The 17,716-nt window shown below is 29.7% G+C and overlaps 1 protein-coding gene and 1 long non-coding RNA gene across 3 annotated transcripts; both read left to right on the forward strand.

Moving 5' to 3' along the window:
• Positions 4,068-6,017, forward strand: LOC104699723 (probable WRKY transcription factor 46). Its single transcript, XM_010415067.2, has 4 exons — positions 4,068-4,504; positions 4,593-4,730; positions 4,857-5,255; positions 5,849-6,017. Exons 1-4 carry the CDS (start codon positions 4,191-4,193, stop codon positions 5,961-5,963), a joined length of 966 nt encoding a protein of 321 aa, XP_010413369.1. The 5' UTR covers positions 4,068-4,190; the 3' UTR covers positions 5,964-6,017.
• Positions 7,353-9,043, forward strand: LOC104699724. 2 transcript variants are annotated; one of them, XR_753426.2, is made up of 5 exons: positions 7,353-7,621; positions 7,806-7,883; positions 8,232-8,410; positions 8,558-8,620; positions 8,718-9,043. It is a non-coding gene; the product is annotated as an uncharacterized LOC104699724 (long non-coding RNA). The 2 variants fall into 2 exon arrangements; XR_753427.2 differs by lacking the exon at positions 7,806-7,883 and having other exon boundaries at positions 7,355-7,621.

Below are 17,716 nucleotides of genomic sequence, written 5' to 3' on the forward strand. Positions count from 1 at the left end.
TTGTTTATTGCATTAACAAGAGAAGGTCTAAAGGTCCATTGGCTCAGCCTTTTGATACTCATGATTAACATTTTGTGTTGAGCGGTCAAGCTATAGACCTTAAATAAGCGCTTATGGGAGGCAACCCATGGGGTTTGTGCTGGCTTACCCTTTTATTTTTATTTGTCTTAGGATTTTGGTTTTGTTTTTAGGATTTATTACTGTGAAATCACGTCCGGTTTTAAGTGTTTACAGGAACAGGTTCCAAACGCGGAAGATGCGAAATTTTTTGTTCCATGAGCTTTGGATCGGTCGATCCTCCTTACAGATCGATCGATCCCGTTGGTTTGTTGCGGGTATCTCCAAGTTCAATAATGTTGTAGATCGGTCGATCCCACCCTGAGACCCATTGGTCCCCAACCTTGCTAATACCACTCCAACACCAGATGCGCGATCACCGGTTTTTCATTCTTTTCCTTTCTTTTTATTTTTTATTTTTCTTATTTTCTTTGTGGGATTCGTCCTTTTTCTTGGCTTTGCTTTCACACCGGGACGGTGTGAAGTAAGTTCGGGGAGGGATGTCTCCAAGTTACTAATGTCGTTTTCTTTGGATTTTTCTTTTCTTTGAGTCATTTTATCGAGTCTAAAAAATATGTTGGGAAACTATGATCATATCTAGGAGTCTTTTACTTTGAACTAACACTCTTATGATTGTTTTAGTACTTTTGATTTTTGAATGAAGCTTGGAATGAACATGAGCAGTCTCAACACGCCCCAAAAGACACTCGCCAAGGAGGACAATCAATTGAACCAGAAGTTGTCTCTAGCTTTGAAAGGACTTAACCGGATTTAACTTCTTGCCTTGGGGCTTGGTATACATCAGACAAGACACCTCCCTTAAGCCAAACAATACATGCATCTCCTCACAAAGTATGCTTCCCCTCTCTCTTTCCTTCATTACTCAAAAAAAAAAAAAGAGAAAAGAAAGAAGAAGAAGAAGAGGATAAGGTAATAAAGAAGTGAACCGAGGGTTGTGCGTAAACATGTGCATCTTTCGGAACTCATGGAAACCTGTCCACCAGAAAAGAGCAAAGGATTGATAAAAAAAAATAAAATGATACCCTAGAAAATTAGGGAGAAATCAATCCTTTGGAAGTGAGAAAAGAGAGAGGAATAGGAGCATATGAGGAGGTCTTGGGCGATAAAAGGTTGAAGGAGTCAAAAAGTTCAATGATCAATACTTCCATGGTAAGACCGCACCTTTTTATTAATATGATGTAGAGAGACAACGATGGGGAGACTGAGGGTTCTCTAAGGCTGTGGAGTTCAGAGTAGGGAGTGTTGATCCTAATCATGGGCAGAGTACAGAAAGTAGTTCTTGATTTGATGTGATGAAGAGTGCAAAGAAGAGGGTCCAAAGAATATGTGAGTTTCCACTTTCAAACCTTTTCTCTCTTCTTGAGTTTTTGTCTGTTCTTGCTTGAGGGCAAGCAAAGATTCAAGTCTGGGGGAATTGATGTGCCTGTATTTTATAGGTTTTAACAATAGTTTTTGTATTTGTTTTGAGTCTTTTATTGAGTCAAAGTGTACTTTTAGAGTCTTTTTAGTCTTTTGTGAGTTTGTACAAGTTCTAGGTTACTTTGGAAGAAAACTGAGTGTTTCGAGGATGAAGACAAGCATCTGAAGCCAATTTGGTGAAGACTGATCGGACTAGCAAGCAGATGGAGCAAACTGAGAAAAGCATCCCGGATCGACTGATCCTCGCGAGATCGACCAATCCCGCCCTCGACGCAATCTTTCCTTTTTTGTTTTAAAACGACTTTTTAGGGATTTATTTTATTATTTAAGCACGGGGCTCGACCCCTAGAAAAAGAACTTTTTACTCTACGCCGTTTTTGAGCACTTGTAAGCCTGGGAGAAGATCTCTTATCCTTTCTAACCCTTTGGAGAAGAATTCTGAACCCTTTTTACTTCTTTGGCAATTCAAACATGCTTTCTTCATATTTGATTTGTGATTGTCTCTGTTCGATGTCTGAGTAGTTTATCTATTGGGTTTCGGGTTTCAAAGGGGAATTATGATTTTCTAAACTTAGGTTGTTAGATTTGGGGTTGATCTATTTTGTTCTTCGTCTATTGTTGCTCTTATTGCTTAAACTAGATTAGCTACCTAGTTTATGATCATAGGCTTAATTCATCGGAGCACCAAAAGTGTTGTTGAGTTGCTGGAAAAGAACTTAGGTGAGCAAGGTGGACCTTAGCCAACGAAAGTTGAAGTTGAGGCACCTTGTGAACAGATCAAACTTGAACCTTTATTGCTTGCTTGGTTTGCTAGGTCCAAACGACGGTTTAGGGTTTAGTGAATTCATTGCATAGATAGTTAACGCTGTAAAAATAGGTTAGCTTTACAACAGTGATTTGAGTTCTAGAACGGTGTCTAATGCATCCCATCTAACCACCTTAGTCCGAAATTATATCCCCATAGATTCCCTGCACCCAATATTTCTTTTTTGATTTAGAAACAACTTATTTACTTTCCGTTTTTGATTTATTACTTGCTTCACAAACTTCCTATTTTGTCTTAGCTATATTCGATCTTTATAGTTTCATAGTGCATCGCTTGGTCTTTGTGGATTCGAACCTAAAGTGCTACGACGACACCACTAGATCGTGGTTGAGTGTACTTTGGGTTATTGATTTAACTCTAGATCAATTGTAGAACGTTAAATAATTGAATCTAGCTCTCTTACCAACGTATGATCCAGTTATACTTGATACTCTAATTTTCTTAACAGCTTATGATCTATAGAGGTCAAAAGTTTCCCATGGAATGGATGATGGATATTTTTAGTGCAAACGCGTATTTAGTATCGAACGATATATATATCAGAGTGTGAATTGTGAAATAGTTTTTTACGCATTTAGCTTGCCAAAAAAAAGTTTTTTACGCATTAATCATGATTATCTTCTTTTTTTTTTTTATCATTGACAAAGAAAAGTCATGTGCACGTCGATGTCATTTCTTAGACATTGTACTTATTTGATTTAATCTTTTTATCTTTAAACTATGCTACAATCAATTTCTACCATAGTTAATTAAGCTCCACCCGCAATGATTAGCAGCACGTAAGCACTTGGTCACTAACAACAATTTAAATAAGAAAAATTAAGGTAGTATATCCCGTATGAAGAATATAGCATTATCCCCCATCCAACATTTATGGTATAACATTAAGGAGAATTGCATTGTATGACCAAGAAAAAAATTATAATTGAAGAACTAATTATTTTAACCATTCAAAGCTAATATACCCTATATAAACTATAATATATTCTATTTTAATCTTTGTCTTTAAGTCACCACCATCCCATTTACTTCTTTGTCACTATCTCCTCTTTATCATCATTACTAGGTCTAACTATCACCACTTGGGTTTCCAATGTAATCTTCTAGGGTTTAGTTTTCCTCTGACCTCCGACCACTGCCGGCCACCTCTGATCTCCGATCACCGGCGAACTCCGGCGACCTCTGACCACTGGCGAACTCCGGCGACTTCCAGCTTTCGGAAAACTCAAACATCTCTGACCTCCGGCGTCCTCTGACTTCCTGCCACTTTCGGCAACATTTTCCGGTGACATTTTCTGATAGCATTTTCCGACGGCATTTTCCGGCGATATTTTCCGGCGACATTTTCCGGTGAACTCCAGCTCCAGCCACCACGTCTTGATCAACTTCGACTGCCCTCCACTACCACAAACACTAAATTGGTAATTTTACTCTATTCTAATCTTGTTTTTTTAATTTTTTAAATTATACTGCTATATTCTTCTATACTTTTTTTATTTTGGTCACTTACCTAATTCACCCTAATATTAATCAATGTTATTTAGTAAAAAGTTTCTAGATCACATGACACTATGGGTCAAAACATCATCATCACAACGTTAATTATCTCACTGTATCGCCAATAACATCTGAACACGTCACTATCAATCCATCGTGTGAACTAGAAACCCAATCTATATAGAAGACTTTTCTTCATATACTTTTAGGCAATCACAAATTTTATATTTTAGATTGGCATCTGTCTTACCCTTTTGTCAATTTCTTTCCAACTTCTTTTTCTTTTCCACACACCTAGTTGCCTAAGCTTTTAGGATTAAATAAATAAATAAACAAACAAACACAATAAGATCAGAGACACACATTATATATGTTGTATATATATATATATATGACAAAGCTCATATCTCATCAAATTCACCAAAGCTTCTCTAACATGAAAATGAAGGAAGAGACGTTGATGGAAGAAAAACGTGTGATTAAAGAGCTGGAGCAAGGAAAAGAGTTAGTGAGTCGGTTGATGAACAATTTGAAAAACCCTTCTTCTAAAGAATCAAACATGTTTTTGATCTCTGGAATCCTCCGTTCGTACGAAAACTCAATAGTTATGATGAGTCTTGATCAGAAAACTCTTAAGAGAAGCCCCGAGACCAAGAGGATGGATCCGAGTAACAACAAGAAGAGGTAAAACTAATGAGAGATTATTAATTTGTGTTTTAGGACATTTGTCTTCTGATTGTCTTTTCTTGTTTATTTATTACTTGATCTGCAGAAGAACCTCGGAGAAGAAGACGTCCGAGAAAGTTAAGATTTGTGTTGGAAGAGAACAAGAAGGAACTTCTCAATTTGATGATGGTTTTAGCTGGAGAAAATATGGTCAGAAAGATATTCACGGATCCAAGAACCCTAGGTATATCATTATATCATTACAGTCATATCTTTCTAAGCATTACAATATATTTTTTAATAATGTTTGATTTTGTGTGGACATTGCCAAATTTTGAAAATTAATTACTTTGTTTTGTTTATAATACAGAGGATATTATAGATGTACACATCGATTCACACGAGGGTGTTTAGCAGTGAAGCAAGTACAAAAATCAGATGCAGATCCTTCGTGTTACGAAGTCAAGTACTTAGAGAGTCACACATGTAACGGCAATTTCCTACTATCAACCACCAAACACTCTGTTTCTTTGTCCAAAGAAGAAGAACGAAACAGAGTACCTAAGCTACATCATGTTAGAGAGCAATCCGAAGATACAATCAAACATATGAAATCTGAAGAATTGATGTTAAGTCTCGATGACTTGGAAAACAAGAATGAGATTTTCAGAACGTTTTCATTTTCAAATCCCGAGACTGAGAATACTACTGGCTGGAAAATTCTTATGGAGAATTTTACTCCTACAACAACAACAGAATCTGGAATCACCAACGAGTTGATATATGCGTCCNGAGAAAATATGGTCAGAAAGATATTCACGGATCCAAGAACCCTAGGTATATCATTATATCATTACAGTCATATCTTTCTAAGCATTACAATATATTTTTTAATAATGTTTGATTTTGTGTGGACATTGCCAAATTTTGAAAATTAATTACTTTGTTTTGTTTATAATACAGAGGATATTATAGATGTACACATCGATTCACACGAGGGTGTTTAGCAGTGAAGCAAGTACAAAAATCAGATGCAGATCCTTCGTGTTACGAAGTCAAGTACTTAGAGAGTCACACATGTAACGGCAATTTCCTACTATCAACCACCAAACACTCTGTTTCTTTGTCCAAAGAAGAAGAACGAAACAGAGTACCTAAGCTACATCATGTTAGAGAGCAATCCGAAGATACAATCAAACATATGAAATCTGAAGAATTGATGTTAAGTCTCGATGACTTGGAAAACAAGAATGAGATTTTCAGAACGTTTTCATTTTCAAATCCCGAGACTGAGAATACTACTGGCTGGAAAATTCTTATGGAGAATTTTACTCCTACAACAACAACAGAATCTGGAATCACCAACGAGTTGATATATGCGTCCTCTGCTTCTGTTGCAAATTCACCGACCGATGATTCGTGTTTCTCTTCTTTGAAAAATATTCTCGATTTAAGTTATGATTGGTCTTTGATGTAATCTAAGTAGCTCTGATTTTGTAATAGTAGATTTCTTTGCTTCTTCCTCAAACCATAGGATCGTAAAGCTATTTAGTCACAACTGAATAGATAAATAATCTTTTTTTTACAACGGTATCTAGTAGATGAATCAAGTTTTCTAATTTAGTTATAATCGAAAATTTTAAAAAACCATTACTATCATGGTTTATTATTGAGTCTTTATTATTCAACACAAGCTTTTGAGAATATTATATATATGGTGTGTACACTAGTTACCATTATGTAAAAACAAATACTATATAGAATTACATTGAACAAGTTATGAAGAAATATGTTCATAACTGATGGGCTCTACGTACGTTGCCTCATGGTAGAACTGAGGTTGACTAGATCCATCAGAATTCATAACACATGGATCAAGAGATATAAGTAGTTCACTGAAAGATATATAATAGGCTTGGTCTTTCAAAACTAGAACAAGAGATTAACAACACAAATTTCCTCTGGTGCTTTACATGCAAAGGCGTAGAGTAAAATCTAAACCAAAGTGATCTAACATAACCATTTGACCTTTTTAACTTGATCATAGACACGTACAGTAAAACCTCTATAAATTAATAAAGTCGGGACCATGAAATTTTATTAATTTATATATTTTATTAATTTATGAAGAAATTTTCTAATTTTCATAATTTTGAAAAATTTCTATTACAACACAAAATACTTTTGTTATCATTATATTTTTAAAGAATTATCTTAATTTATAATATTGGTTATCGTAATAGGATGAATTTCAATTGTTACTAAATTATCTAGGTAAAAATGATAAATGTTAGAAATTTAGATTTAAGAAGAAATTGCTACTACTATCCTTTATGGTAATGATTTGAAGTTCAAGAAGATACTGCGGTACTTTTAGAACCATTTACTAAATAAGCAATTATCGCATCTAGACTCTCCACAATTTTTGGATACGATTGAGAAGACAATGAAAAAGATTAGAAATGAGTTCTAACAAGAATGCAAATTCAAGAATAGCCAAACAACAATAGAATCATATTTCACTAGATTTTCCTAGATATATATGTATATATATATATATATTTAGTTTATTTGATTATTAATTTATGATATTGATGGAACTATATTTTTACATTGAATTTCTAAAAAAATATTATCTTATTATTTTATCGAAATGTGTCATTTTTTACATCGTTCCAACTTGAGATCGGAAAATTTTATTAATTTATAGTAAGTATTAATTTAAAGAGTATTAATTTATAGAAGTTGCACTGTATATATAAAAACTTAGTAGGCTCTATGAGACTATAATTAGATCCCAATCGCTTTTTAAGCCCAAATATCGAAGAGTGAGACCTTCCCAACGGAAGTTTTAAGGGAAAGAGGGAAAAAAATAAATCAGAAAAGAAAGAAAGCAAGAAGAGCTCCCCGTATACTCTATTTTGGATAAAAGAGTTTTATTGAGAGCAATTATTATTTTTTATAGCCCGATTGTGTTCTTTCTCTTCCTCTTCCCCTCTCTCTCTCTCGCTCTCTGTCGAACAAGCAGAATCTCTCAAATATTTTTTTGGCCCGATTGAGATTGAATTCAGAGTCGAATCAATCGGAGGAGATTGAATCGATTGGAATCAGAGGAGATTGAACCTATTTCTCATGGTAAGTTTCTCATTCTGATAGTAAGAATTCGAGACAGTTTTATTCTGCTTGTTCGATTAAGCTTCTAGCTTCTACTATTGCTCTTGTTCGATCTAGCTTCTAGTATGTTTTCAATTTGGGCATGATTGATAAGTTTGTTTTCAATTTAGGCATGATTGTGATCAACTCTGTGTTTTATTTTGAGGTTAAATGGACTAAACTATGGATACACAAGACCGTAAACAGTTCTGAGTTTCATCTCTCAGTATTTCGTCCGTAATAGGTTCATCTTCCTTACCTACTAGAAGAAAGAATAATATTGCAACATCTCCTTCTCTTAGACATTTTAGAAATTTAGGTTTCTGAGCTGCTGAATCTGAACACATTCACAGCATTTGAGTTTTACTTGTGTTGCATTTGAGTTTCTTTTACCAAAATGCTACCATTGTTTGTTAAAAAAGTTCATCTCATTTTCTCAGAAACCCAATTGCTCCCATAATCAACATCTTTCCCCGGAATGAGCTGAATGAAGACTGATTTACATATATATACTCCAGTTTCAGATTTCTGTTAACACAATGTAATTTGGTGGAAAGTGAATAACTTTGGTTTTGCTGGTTGTATCATGTAGATGGAGAATATGGTACACTTTCTCGCTGAATTGGGGATGATGCATTACGACACCTTGATGTTCTGTCCCTCCATGCTTGCTGCTTCAGCTGTTTACACAGCAAGATGCTCACTGAACAAGTCCCCAGCTTGAAATGATACATTGCACTTCCACACCGGCTACATAGAATTTGAGATTATGTAAGAAGAGAAAAGACTTCAAAATATCATCATCTGTTTTGTTTTGTCTCTTAACTGCAGAAACTTATGTTTGTTCTTTGTTATATAGGGACATCTGTTTTGTTTTGTCTCTTAACTGTTATGTTTGTTCTTTGTTCTACATTGTAGTCTCTCTTGAGCGCTACTTCTGATTTGAAGAAGCCTGCTTCTTCTTATCGGGTTTAGACAAAGGTAGTAGTGTTAGCGAACTCCTTTTTGTTTAATTAGAATGCACAGTATGATGTTAAAAAAAAGAAGTGCATTGAGAATATTGGGTTGATGAAAACAGGTTAACGCAGACGGGAGCAAATGTTTGGGACTGCGGAAGATGTGTCAGAAGAAGGATTAAGCTTGATGGTTAGCTGGAAACTGGTGATGCTGATGAATGGAGATGTTCTGCAGCTAGAGTATATGCCTTGTGGTCAGTACAAACAAGCCAGAGTTTACATGTAATCTATGATCCTTGACTATGTTTCAAGAGTTCTTGGTTTTAAAAAATTTGGCACAAATCTATATTACAATTAATCATTTTCTCCATTTATGAATTCTATTTTTATTGTAATATGTTTTATGTTTTGTATGTTTGAAAATTAATTAAATGCAATATTTTCTATTTTTATAAAATCTTAAATGTTTACACATTTATACCACTTCTATTCTATTTAAAATTTTTAAATTTTAAAAAATAATATTTTAAAAAATAAGAGACCCAAAATTAGAACCTACCATTGGAGGAGAAAATTTTAACTAAGAGATCATGGGTTTTTATATTCAAAAAATTACACAATAAAAAAATCAAATAGTATTTAACAACCATCTTATAAGAGACTACTGATAATCTTGCCTTGAGTGACTTGCTGAGCGAGGCTATCGCTACCTATTTATGGAGAAGATTGTAAATATCAATTATTACCAATTCCTTTTTCTTTTGGGGGAACGCATGATTCGCATTTGCTTTTTTTCTTTTCCCCTTGTTCTACTATATTGAATAATGTTGCTGGATCAGTTGGTTTAAGTATGGTTGAATACCGGAGTTAAATTTTTTAAATAGAATTACATAAAAGAAAGTTGTTTTGGTTAACAATGCCAGCTCGCTGAACACGTGTCACCTGAGTCAGCATTTGACTAATATTTATTAATGTTGACAAATTTAAATTTTATTTGAGTACAAATATAAATTGGCACCGAGAATTTGTATAATATTAAGTATTAACACTTTTAATACTGAACAGGTAGAAAATAGCTTTTTTCCCGAGAGAGAACCATTACAAATACCAAAAAAGAGGAGAAATGTGGGAAATTTTTATTTTAAAAAACTTCTATAATAGCTATTTTATAGGGGCTTTCAAAAGAAAATAAAAAGCAACAGTTATAAGGTTTGTATATTGTTTTATTTTATATGTGTGTCTATGTCACGTAAAGAGAAAATCTCATAAAATCACGGCAATGAAAATTTGTGATCCTTCCCATGTTTGCAAGTCTCTCCCTCTTTTCTTTCAATTTTTGGTAGCTCCAAAGGCATCATAACCCGGGGCGTCGTAATGGTTTGAGGAGAGAAAGGCGATCAAGGGGACGAATCTCTTAACTCGATTTTATTTCAACTGGAAAAGAAAAAAAGGCTTGTTGTTATTATTAATGGGTCAGGCCTAGTATATCTATATTACAAATAGTTATTTTTTAATTTGCGTGCAATTTACGTAAAACATCCTATATTTTGAAACGGAGGGAGTATGTGCGTCTGTATCACGAGCAAACGTACAAGATATATCATATGTATTGGGAATCCAAAACCATAAAACAACCTCTACTTTGTTTTCATTAAACCCATTTTGTCCTTCACGTCTGTGTTATAGCTGCTTTAGGTTATGATAACCACAAAGAGCTTGACACTTAACTCTCTATTGTTTCATTTCAGAGCGGGTGAGAGAATAAGTCGATCCATATATATGACAGTACTACCTTCTGATCGCGTAGAGAGGAAATACATTGGAAAGGCACTTGTGCCACAGACAGGGTCGTGCCTATAGCGTAACAAAAAAGGCATCAGCCTCATTTATGTTCAAAAATATTGGTCTAATGGTTCAAAAATATTTTCGTTTATGTTTTCCACTTGAGTTCAAAACCAAATTCTTATGTCAAAACAAACCTTTTCTTTCTTTATATTTATTTATTTGAGCTTTAAAAATCCTAACTATTTTTGTTGTCTTGAATGTGTTTCTACGAAGTCTTCCTGTATTTGTATATTATAATTTATTTTTCATGTTGATAATGGTGTAAAATTTGATGCTTAACTTGCTAGATTTTGTTTTTGTTTATAACATATATAAAGACCAATTCTTCTTTAGTTTTCCTGTTATATGAACATTGGTTAAATTATATTTTCTGAATTTTTAAATAAAATTCAGAAAATGCTTCTATATGAAAAAAAAAAAAAATACAAAATTTAAGATCTTTTAGACATATAATTATTGTTTTAGACCTCTTTATTATATATATATAATTATGTGTTAATTATAATTAAAAAAATTACATTTTAAAACTTACCTTAAGCCCCTAGAAAGGCTGGCACGGCACTGGCCACAGAGGTTTACACTATCTTTTAATTCTTTGCATCCAAACCAAAAAATGGACTACAACTTTTATAGGGATTTTCAAAAGAAGCCAAAAAAAGTTATGAAGGTTGCATATTGATATTGTTCCATATGTGTGTATATGAGTGGCACGAGCAACTTATGAAATCTAATAAAATAAATAACCAAATACAATGTCCACTTTGTTTCATTAAACCTGTTTTGTACATAGCTTAGTTGAATGCATAATAATTTTTATTATATTTCTGAAATTTTGTTAAAATAAAATATTGTTTTTTAATTTTTTATTAACAATAATATCAAAGAATGATTTTTTTTTTCTCTACTAAAATTTAAATCTCAAATTTTTTTTATAGAAATGATGTGTAAGTTAAACCTTACATTTGTGTCAACATTTTTGGTCTGGTTATTTATTATACCGAAATTAACAAATACTAAAAAAGAATTATTACAAATTGATATATATATATATATATATAATAATAATATAGAAATTTTAAAATTTTTCTAATATGAGTGAATCTATGTTTATCATGTTTTATAGTGGTTAATAACTGATTTAAAGAGTTTTTCTTAATGTCATTGTAAAATTTAGTTACTACATATAAAATTATTGTGTATAAAATATTTCTCATTTCAAAGTTTAAAGCAATATATATATATATATATATATATGACTATAAGTTTAGCTAACCAAAATAATTAAAAGATATTAAAATTAACCAAAAACATTTTCTCTTTAAAGATAAATAAGTTAGTAGGATGAATGAATTAATGTAAAATTATTGGATAGGAGTTACATTTGAGTTAAATGTAGAGTTAAGTGGAGTTACATGCCTTTAAAAGTGAGTTAATTATACATAAATATTTTAATTTGTTATAACTTAAAATAAAAGGAATACCAAGTGGCCCAATCAAAATTCACAAAATTTGGTTGTTTGTTGATATAAACTCAACACTCACACATATATTTCAAAATGAAAATATTACTTTTGAAGTGACAAACTAAATTAGTTTTCTTATAAAATTATATGAACTTCAATCTCAAGAATTTTTAAAATCCCAAGGATAACTTATATCTTTTTGGTTTTCTTTGTTTTTGTTTTTCACTCATCAATTTAATTTATAGTGCTAGATTTCATACTAATGGTTTCATCTTTAGAGAATTTGGTTAAATGGTATTTTTAAAATTATATTATTTTTTTATATATTTAACTGAATATGATTTCTTTTTAGGATCATTTTACATTTTGATTAAAACACAAAGACCAATTTTTTAATTATGTTCTTTTTGTTTTCAAAAACCTCAAATCATAAATAAAATAAATATTATATTGATCTTTGCATATTTATCTATTGGATCACAAAACAAAATAGACTATATAAATAGAGTTGATACACTTTACAAAACAAAATAGACTTTATAAATGGATAATTATATTGATCTTTTAATATTATATTGATCTTTATAAATTATTAAAAATGATACATGAATATGTGAGATAACCGGAGACATAATAGATAATTAGATATGGATCATTTCAACTTCATGATCTTATTGTGTGGTGAATATTGTAAGAAAGTATGAAAAATAATGACTTATAAGATGTTAATATAAAATAGACAATGAAGATAAACCTTTTAAAACATGGGAGATTTTCAAAAATACCATTTTTCCTATATCACTTTTTAAAAATACCCTTTTATGTTGGTCATTTTCAAAAATACCTCTTTTCTATGAATAAAATCACTAAATTCTAAATCCTAAACTCCAAATACTAAACCATAACCCCTTAAAACTATATCCTAAATGCAAAATGAGAACCCAAACCTAAAAAAAATTCTAAAATCAATTTAACATATTGAAATTATGTAAAAGAGGGTAAAAATAACAATGTTCAAAAAATGGTATTTTTGAAAAGGGTATCCCAAAAAGGGTATTTTTAACAAATTCTCTTAAAACATTAAAAAAACGATATAAGATATACATATCATACAAACTCTAAAACTAAGCTTTTACAATGATATTTGATTTGATTTTTTTTTTAACCTATACAACAACAATAACAAAAAAACACAGAAAAAAAACAAAACAAAAAAAAGAGATTTGAGATATAGTGGAAGAAGATGAGAGAATGAAAGAATGTGAGACTAAGAGAATAAGATAATGAGTATTTATAGGAAGAGAAGTGATGAAAAATTACATGTAGGAAAATGAGAGTTACAATTATAATTTATTGTTTTGTTTTAATACAATTAATTAATACAACTTAATGGAGAAATAAAGTTAATGCATAATTTATAGGGGAATTTATATGATTTCAGTTTTATATTCTGTGAGTTAAATGTGAAAATTAATTGTTTTTAAATTTGTGTTTTAATATAAATATTTTTTTGTTTCTAATTTATTGTTTTGTTCTAATACAATTGATTAATACAACTTAGAGGAGAAATAAAGTTAATGCATAATTTATAGGGGGATTTTATATGATTTCAGTTTTATAATATGTGAGTTAAATGTGAAAATTAATTGTTTTTAATTTGTATTTTAATATAATTTTTTTTTGTTAAATTGCATTGCCAAATGGACCAATAAGGAGAGAGTGATTTCCTTCTTCTTCTTTCTTTTAATCGTTTATCACGGAAGCCACCACTATAAAAATGAAATCAACGTTGTATACTTTGTATATATGGTCATCGAATGAACAATGCAAATCTACTGGCTAAACTATAACTAATAAATGTCTCACGTTAATAAAAATATACTGGGATGATTGTATAAAATGCAATTTTTACCTAACCATTTTTTAAATTTGTCATTTTCCCTAAAATCTTTCATATTTGTCATTTTTTACTATTTTTCCACTTAAAAAACTAAAAATTTGGGGAATGTTTTTTCATGTAATACATACTTAATGACAAAAACTATACCCTAAAAGAAAATGGAACCCAATTAACCCAAATATAATGTGTAAAATTGTGTTTTTAAATTAAAAAAATGGCAAATTTAAAATAGTATTAAAGAAATGGCAAAATCTATAAATACCACTCAAATAAATCCTTATCTCATAATTAACTCAAAATATACTCCATATTTTCTAAACCTTGATGAGATTTAGTTACTTTAATGACTTTGGCTCTCTGTGAAACAATGGCGAAGGCTAGCCAGCCGATCTTGATAGCTTTTGCAGCATCTATGGGCAAACCATGTTTACCCAAAGACTCTAATTTATCAGCAAGCTCAATGATTAACTCCACAGTTTTTTTGTTTTTATGAACCTTTATGTTTTTCTCAGCAAAACTCAAACATTTCTTTGAAGCATTCTTTAGGTTCTCATGAGCATAGAATTCACCACGCTTTCTTTGGATTTGGAGGTCGACCAATTTGTTGATTCTTCCAAGTTTTGCAAGTCTCTCCATCCTTTCTCTCCATTTTCTGGCTTCATCAAAAGCGTTGTAACCAAATACAACCTCCACTTTGTTTCATTAAACATGTTTTGTGCATGGCTTGGTCAATAGTAGTTAGCTATTGCCTTCTTTAAAAAAAAAAATCTTATCACGGAACCCACACGACTATAAAATGAAATCAACGTTGTATATATGGTCATCGAATAAACAATGCAAATCTAATGACTAAACTATAATTAATAAATGTCTCATGTAATTAAAATTATATATATAAAAGTAAGGTTTCACTCTCCTCTTATTGGTCCACTTGACGATACAATTTTAACAAAAAAATATTTATATTAAAACACAAATTTAAAAACAATTAATTTTCACATTTAACTTACAGAATATAAAATTGAAATCATATAAATTCCCCTATAAATTATGCATTAACTTTATTTCTCCATTAAGTTGTATTAATCAATTGTATTAAAACAAAACAATAAATTAGAATTGTAACTCTCATTTTTCTAAATATAATTTTTCATCATTTCTCTTCCTATAAATACTCATTATTCTATTATCTTAGTCTATCACTCTTTCATTCTCTCATCTTCTTCCACTACTCTCAATTCTCTTTTTTTTTTGTTTTGTTTTGTTTTGTATTTTATTTGTTATTGTTGTTGTATGGTTATAAAAAAATCAAATCAAATATCATTGTAAAAGCTTAGTTTTAGAGTTTGTATGATATGTATATCTTATATATATATATATATATATATATTAATCTTTTAAAAAGTTTATCTCTATTTTCTATTTTTTATTAACATCTTATAAGTCATTATTTTCATACTTTCTTACAATATTCACCACACAATAAGATCATGAAGTTGAAATGATCCATATCTAATTATCTATTATGTCTCTGGTTATCTCACATATCCATGTATCATTTTTAATAATTTATAAAGATCAATATAATATTTAAAGATCAATATAATTATCCATTTCTAAAGTCTATTTTGTTTTGTAAAGTCTATCAACTCTATTTATAAAGACTATTTTGTTTTGTGATCCAATTGATAAATCTGCAAAGATGAATATATATATATATATATATATATATATATATATATATTTTATGATTTGAGGTTTTTGAAAACAAAAAAAACATAATTAAACAATTGGTTTTTGTGTGTTTAATCAATAAAAAAGGATCCAAAAAAGAAATCATATTCAACTGGAACTTAAATATAAAAATAAAATATAATTTTAAAAATACCATTTAACTAAATTCTCTAAAGATGAAACCATTAGTATGAAATCTAGCACTATACATTAAATTGATGAGTGAAAAACAAAAAAAAACCAAAAAAATATAAGTTATCCTTGGGGTTTTTAAAATTATTGGGATTGAAGAATTCATATAATTTTATAAGAAAACTAATTTAGTTTGTCACTTCAAAAGTAATATTTTTATTTTAAAATATTATGTGTAAGTTTTGAGTTTATATCAACAAACAACCAAATCATGTGAATTTTGATTCGGCCACTTGGTATTCCTTTTATTTTAGGTTATAAAAAATTAAAATATTTATTTATAATTAAAGGCATGTAAATCCATTTAACTCAAATGTAACTCTTATCCAATAATTGTACATTAATTCATTCCTCCTACTAACTTAATTATCTTTCAACAAAAAATATTTTTGGTTAGATTTTAATATTTTTTTAATTATTTTGGTTGGCTAAACTTATATTCATATTTTGGTTGGCTAAATTAATATATTTCTCATGTAAAATTATTGTTTATAATATATTTCTCATTTCAAAGTTTAAAGCAATATATCATATATATAAAAGTAAGGTTTTGGTCTCTCCTTATTGGTTGATTTTCATTTAATGTTTCTAATTTTTTTATTTTTTTATTTGCTTTCTAATTGCTTAAAACAATATTTAAGACCCAATAAACACAATACATTTAACTCACACATTAAAATAAAATTATAACTGAAAATAAAATAAATTATGCATTAATCATATTCTACCACTCAATTTTATTCAAACACAATAAATTACTATTGTAACTCCATAGTTCTAAATGTAACTTCCATCATTTCTTATCATATAAATAAGCATTCTCTCAATCTATCATTCTCTCATATTGACATTCTTTTACTATCTCATTTTCACATTCTCTCATTCTCTTCTACAATACCTCAAATCATTTTTCATTTTTTTTGTTATTTTTGATTTCTTATTTTTGTTGTATGGGTTGTAAAAAAAAAATGAAATATCATTGTAAATTGTTAATGCTAAATTTTAATTTTAGAGACTACATGATATATATTTTACATTGTTCTTATTTTAAAAGATTCATCTCCATTATCTAATTTGGATTATTATCTTATAAGTAATCATTCTCTCCTCCTCTCCCACCAATATCAAATGTTGTTATATCTCATATGTGTTGTAAGAGTTTGATTCTATATTTTAATTTAGAAAGTATTATATATATATATATATATATATTTTACATTGTTCTATTTTTTAAAGATTCATCTTCATTATCCGATTTGGATTACCATCTTATAGTAATCATTCTCTCCTCCTCTCCCACCAATATCAAATGTTGTTATATCTCATATGTGTTGTAACTTGTAAGAGTTTGATTCTATATTTTAATTTAGAAAGTATTATATATATTTAACATTGTTTTCAAATTTTATTTTATTTATATAAAAATAAATTATTTCTTTTATATTTCTTGCCTTTCTAATCTATTCATATTTATTTTTTAAATTTGCATAGTTAAATTTAAATTCACATATGTTGGTTTTAACAAAAAAATCAACTTTATTTGAGAATTAGATGTTCCTATTTATTTTTAAACGATCAATGTATAACATAATATATATATAAACATTTTGTCTTGCAATCACAAGTTCTATTTCCATTGCTTAACTCCATGGTTAAACTATAATATATGTTGTCCTATTTGTAGGAACAACAACATAATTATTTAATATATTTATAAGATCAGATGATTAATCGAAATAAATATTTTTCCAAATTTTATAATTCAATCAGTGTGAGTGTACTTATTACTTTGAAAAACATTTACATTGAAGTTCATAAAATCATATAAGAAAACTAAAATACTTGGAATTTGGAAGGAAACACTTGGTATTCCTTTTTAAAAAAGTCAAGACACATATAAAAATTTATTAATATTTAACTCACTTTAAAGGCATAAAAGGTCATTTAACTCAAAAATAACTTCAGACCAATATTTCCATACATTCCT

This window comes from Camelina sativa, chromosome 7 (assembly GCF_000633955.1).
Source record: "Camelina sativa cultivar DH55 chromosome 7, Cs, whole genome shotgun sequence".
Taxonomy (NCBI): Eukaryota; Viridiplantae; Streptophyta; class Magnoliopsida; order Brassicales; family Brassicaceae; genus Camelina; species Camelina sativa.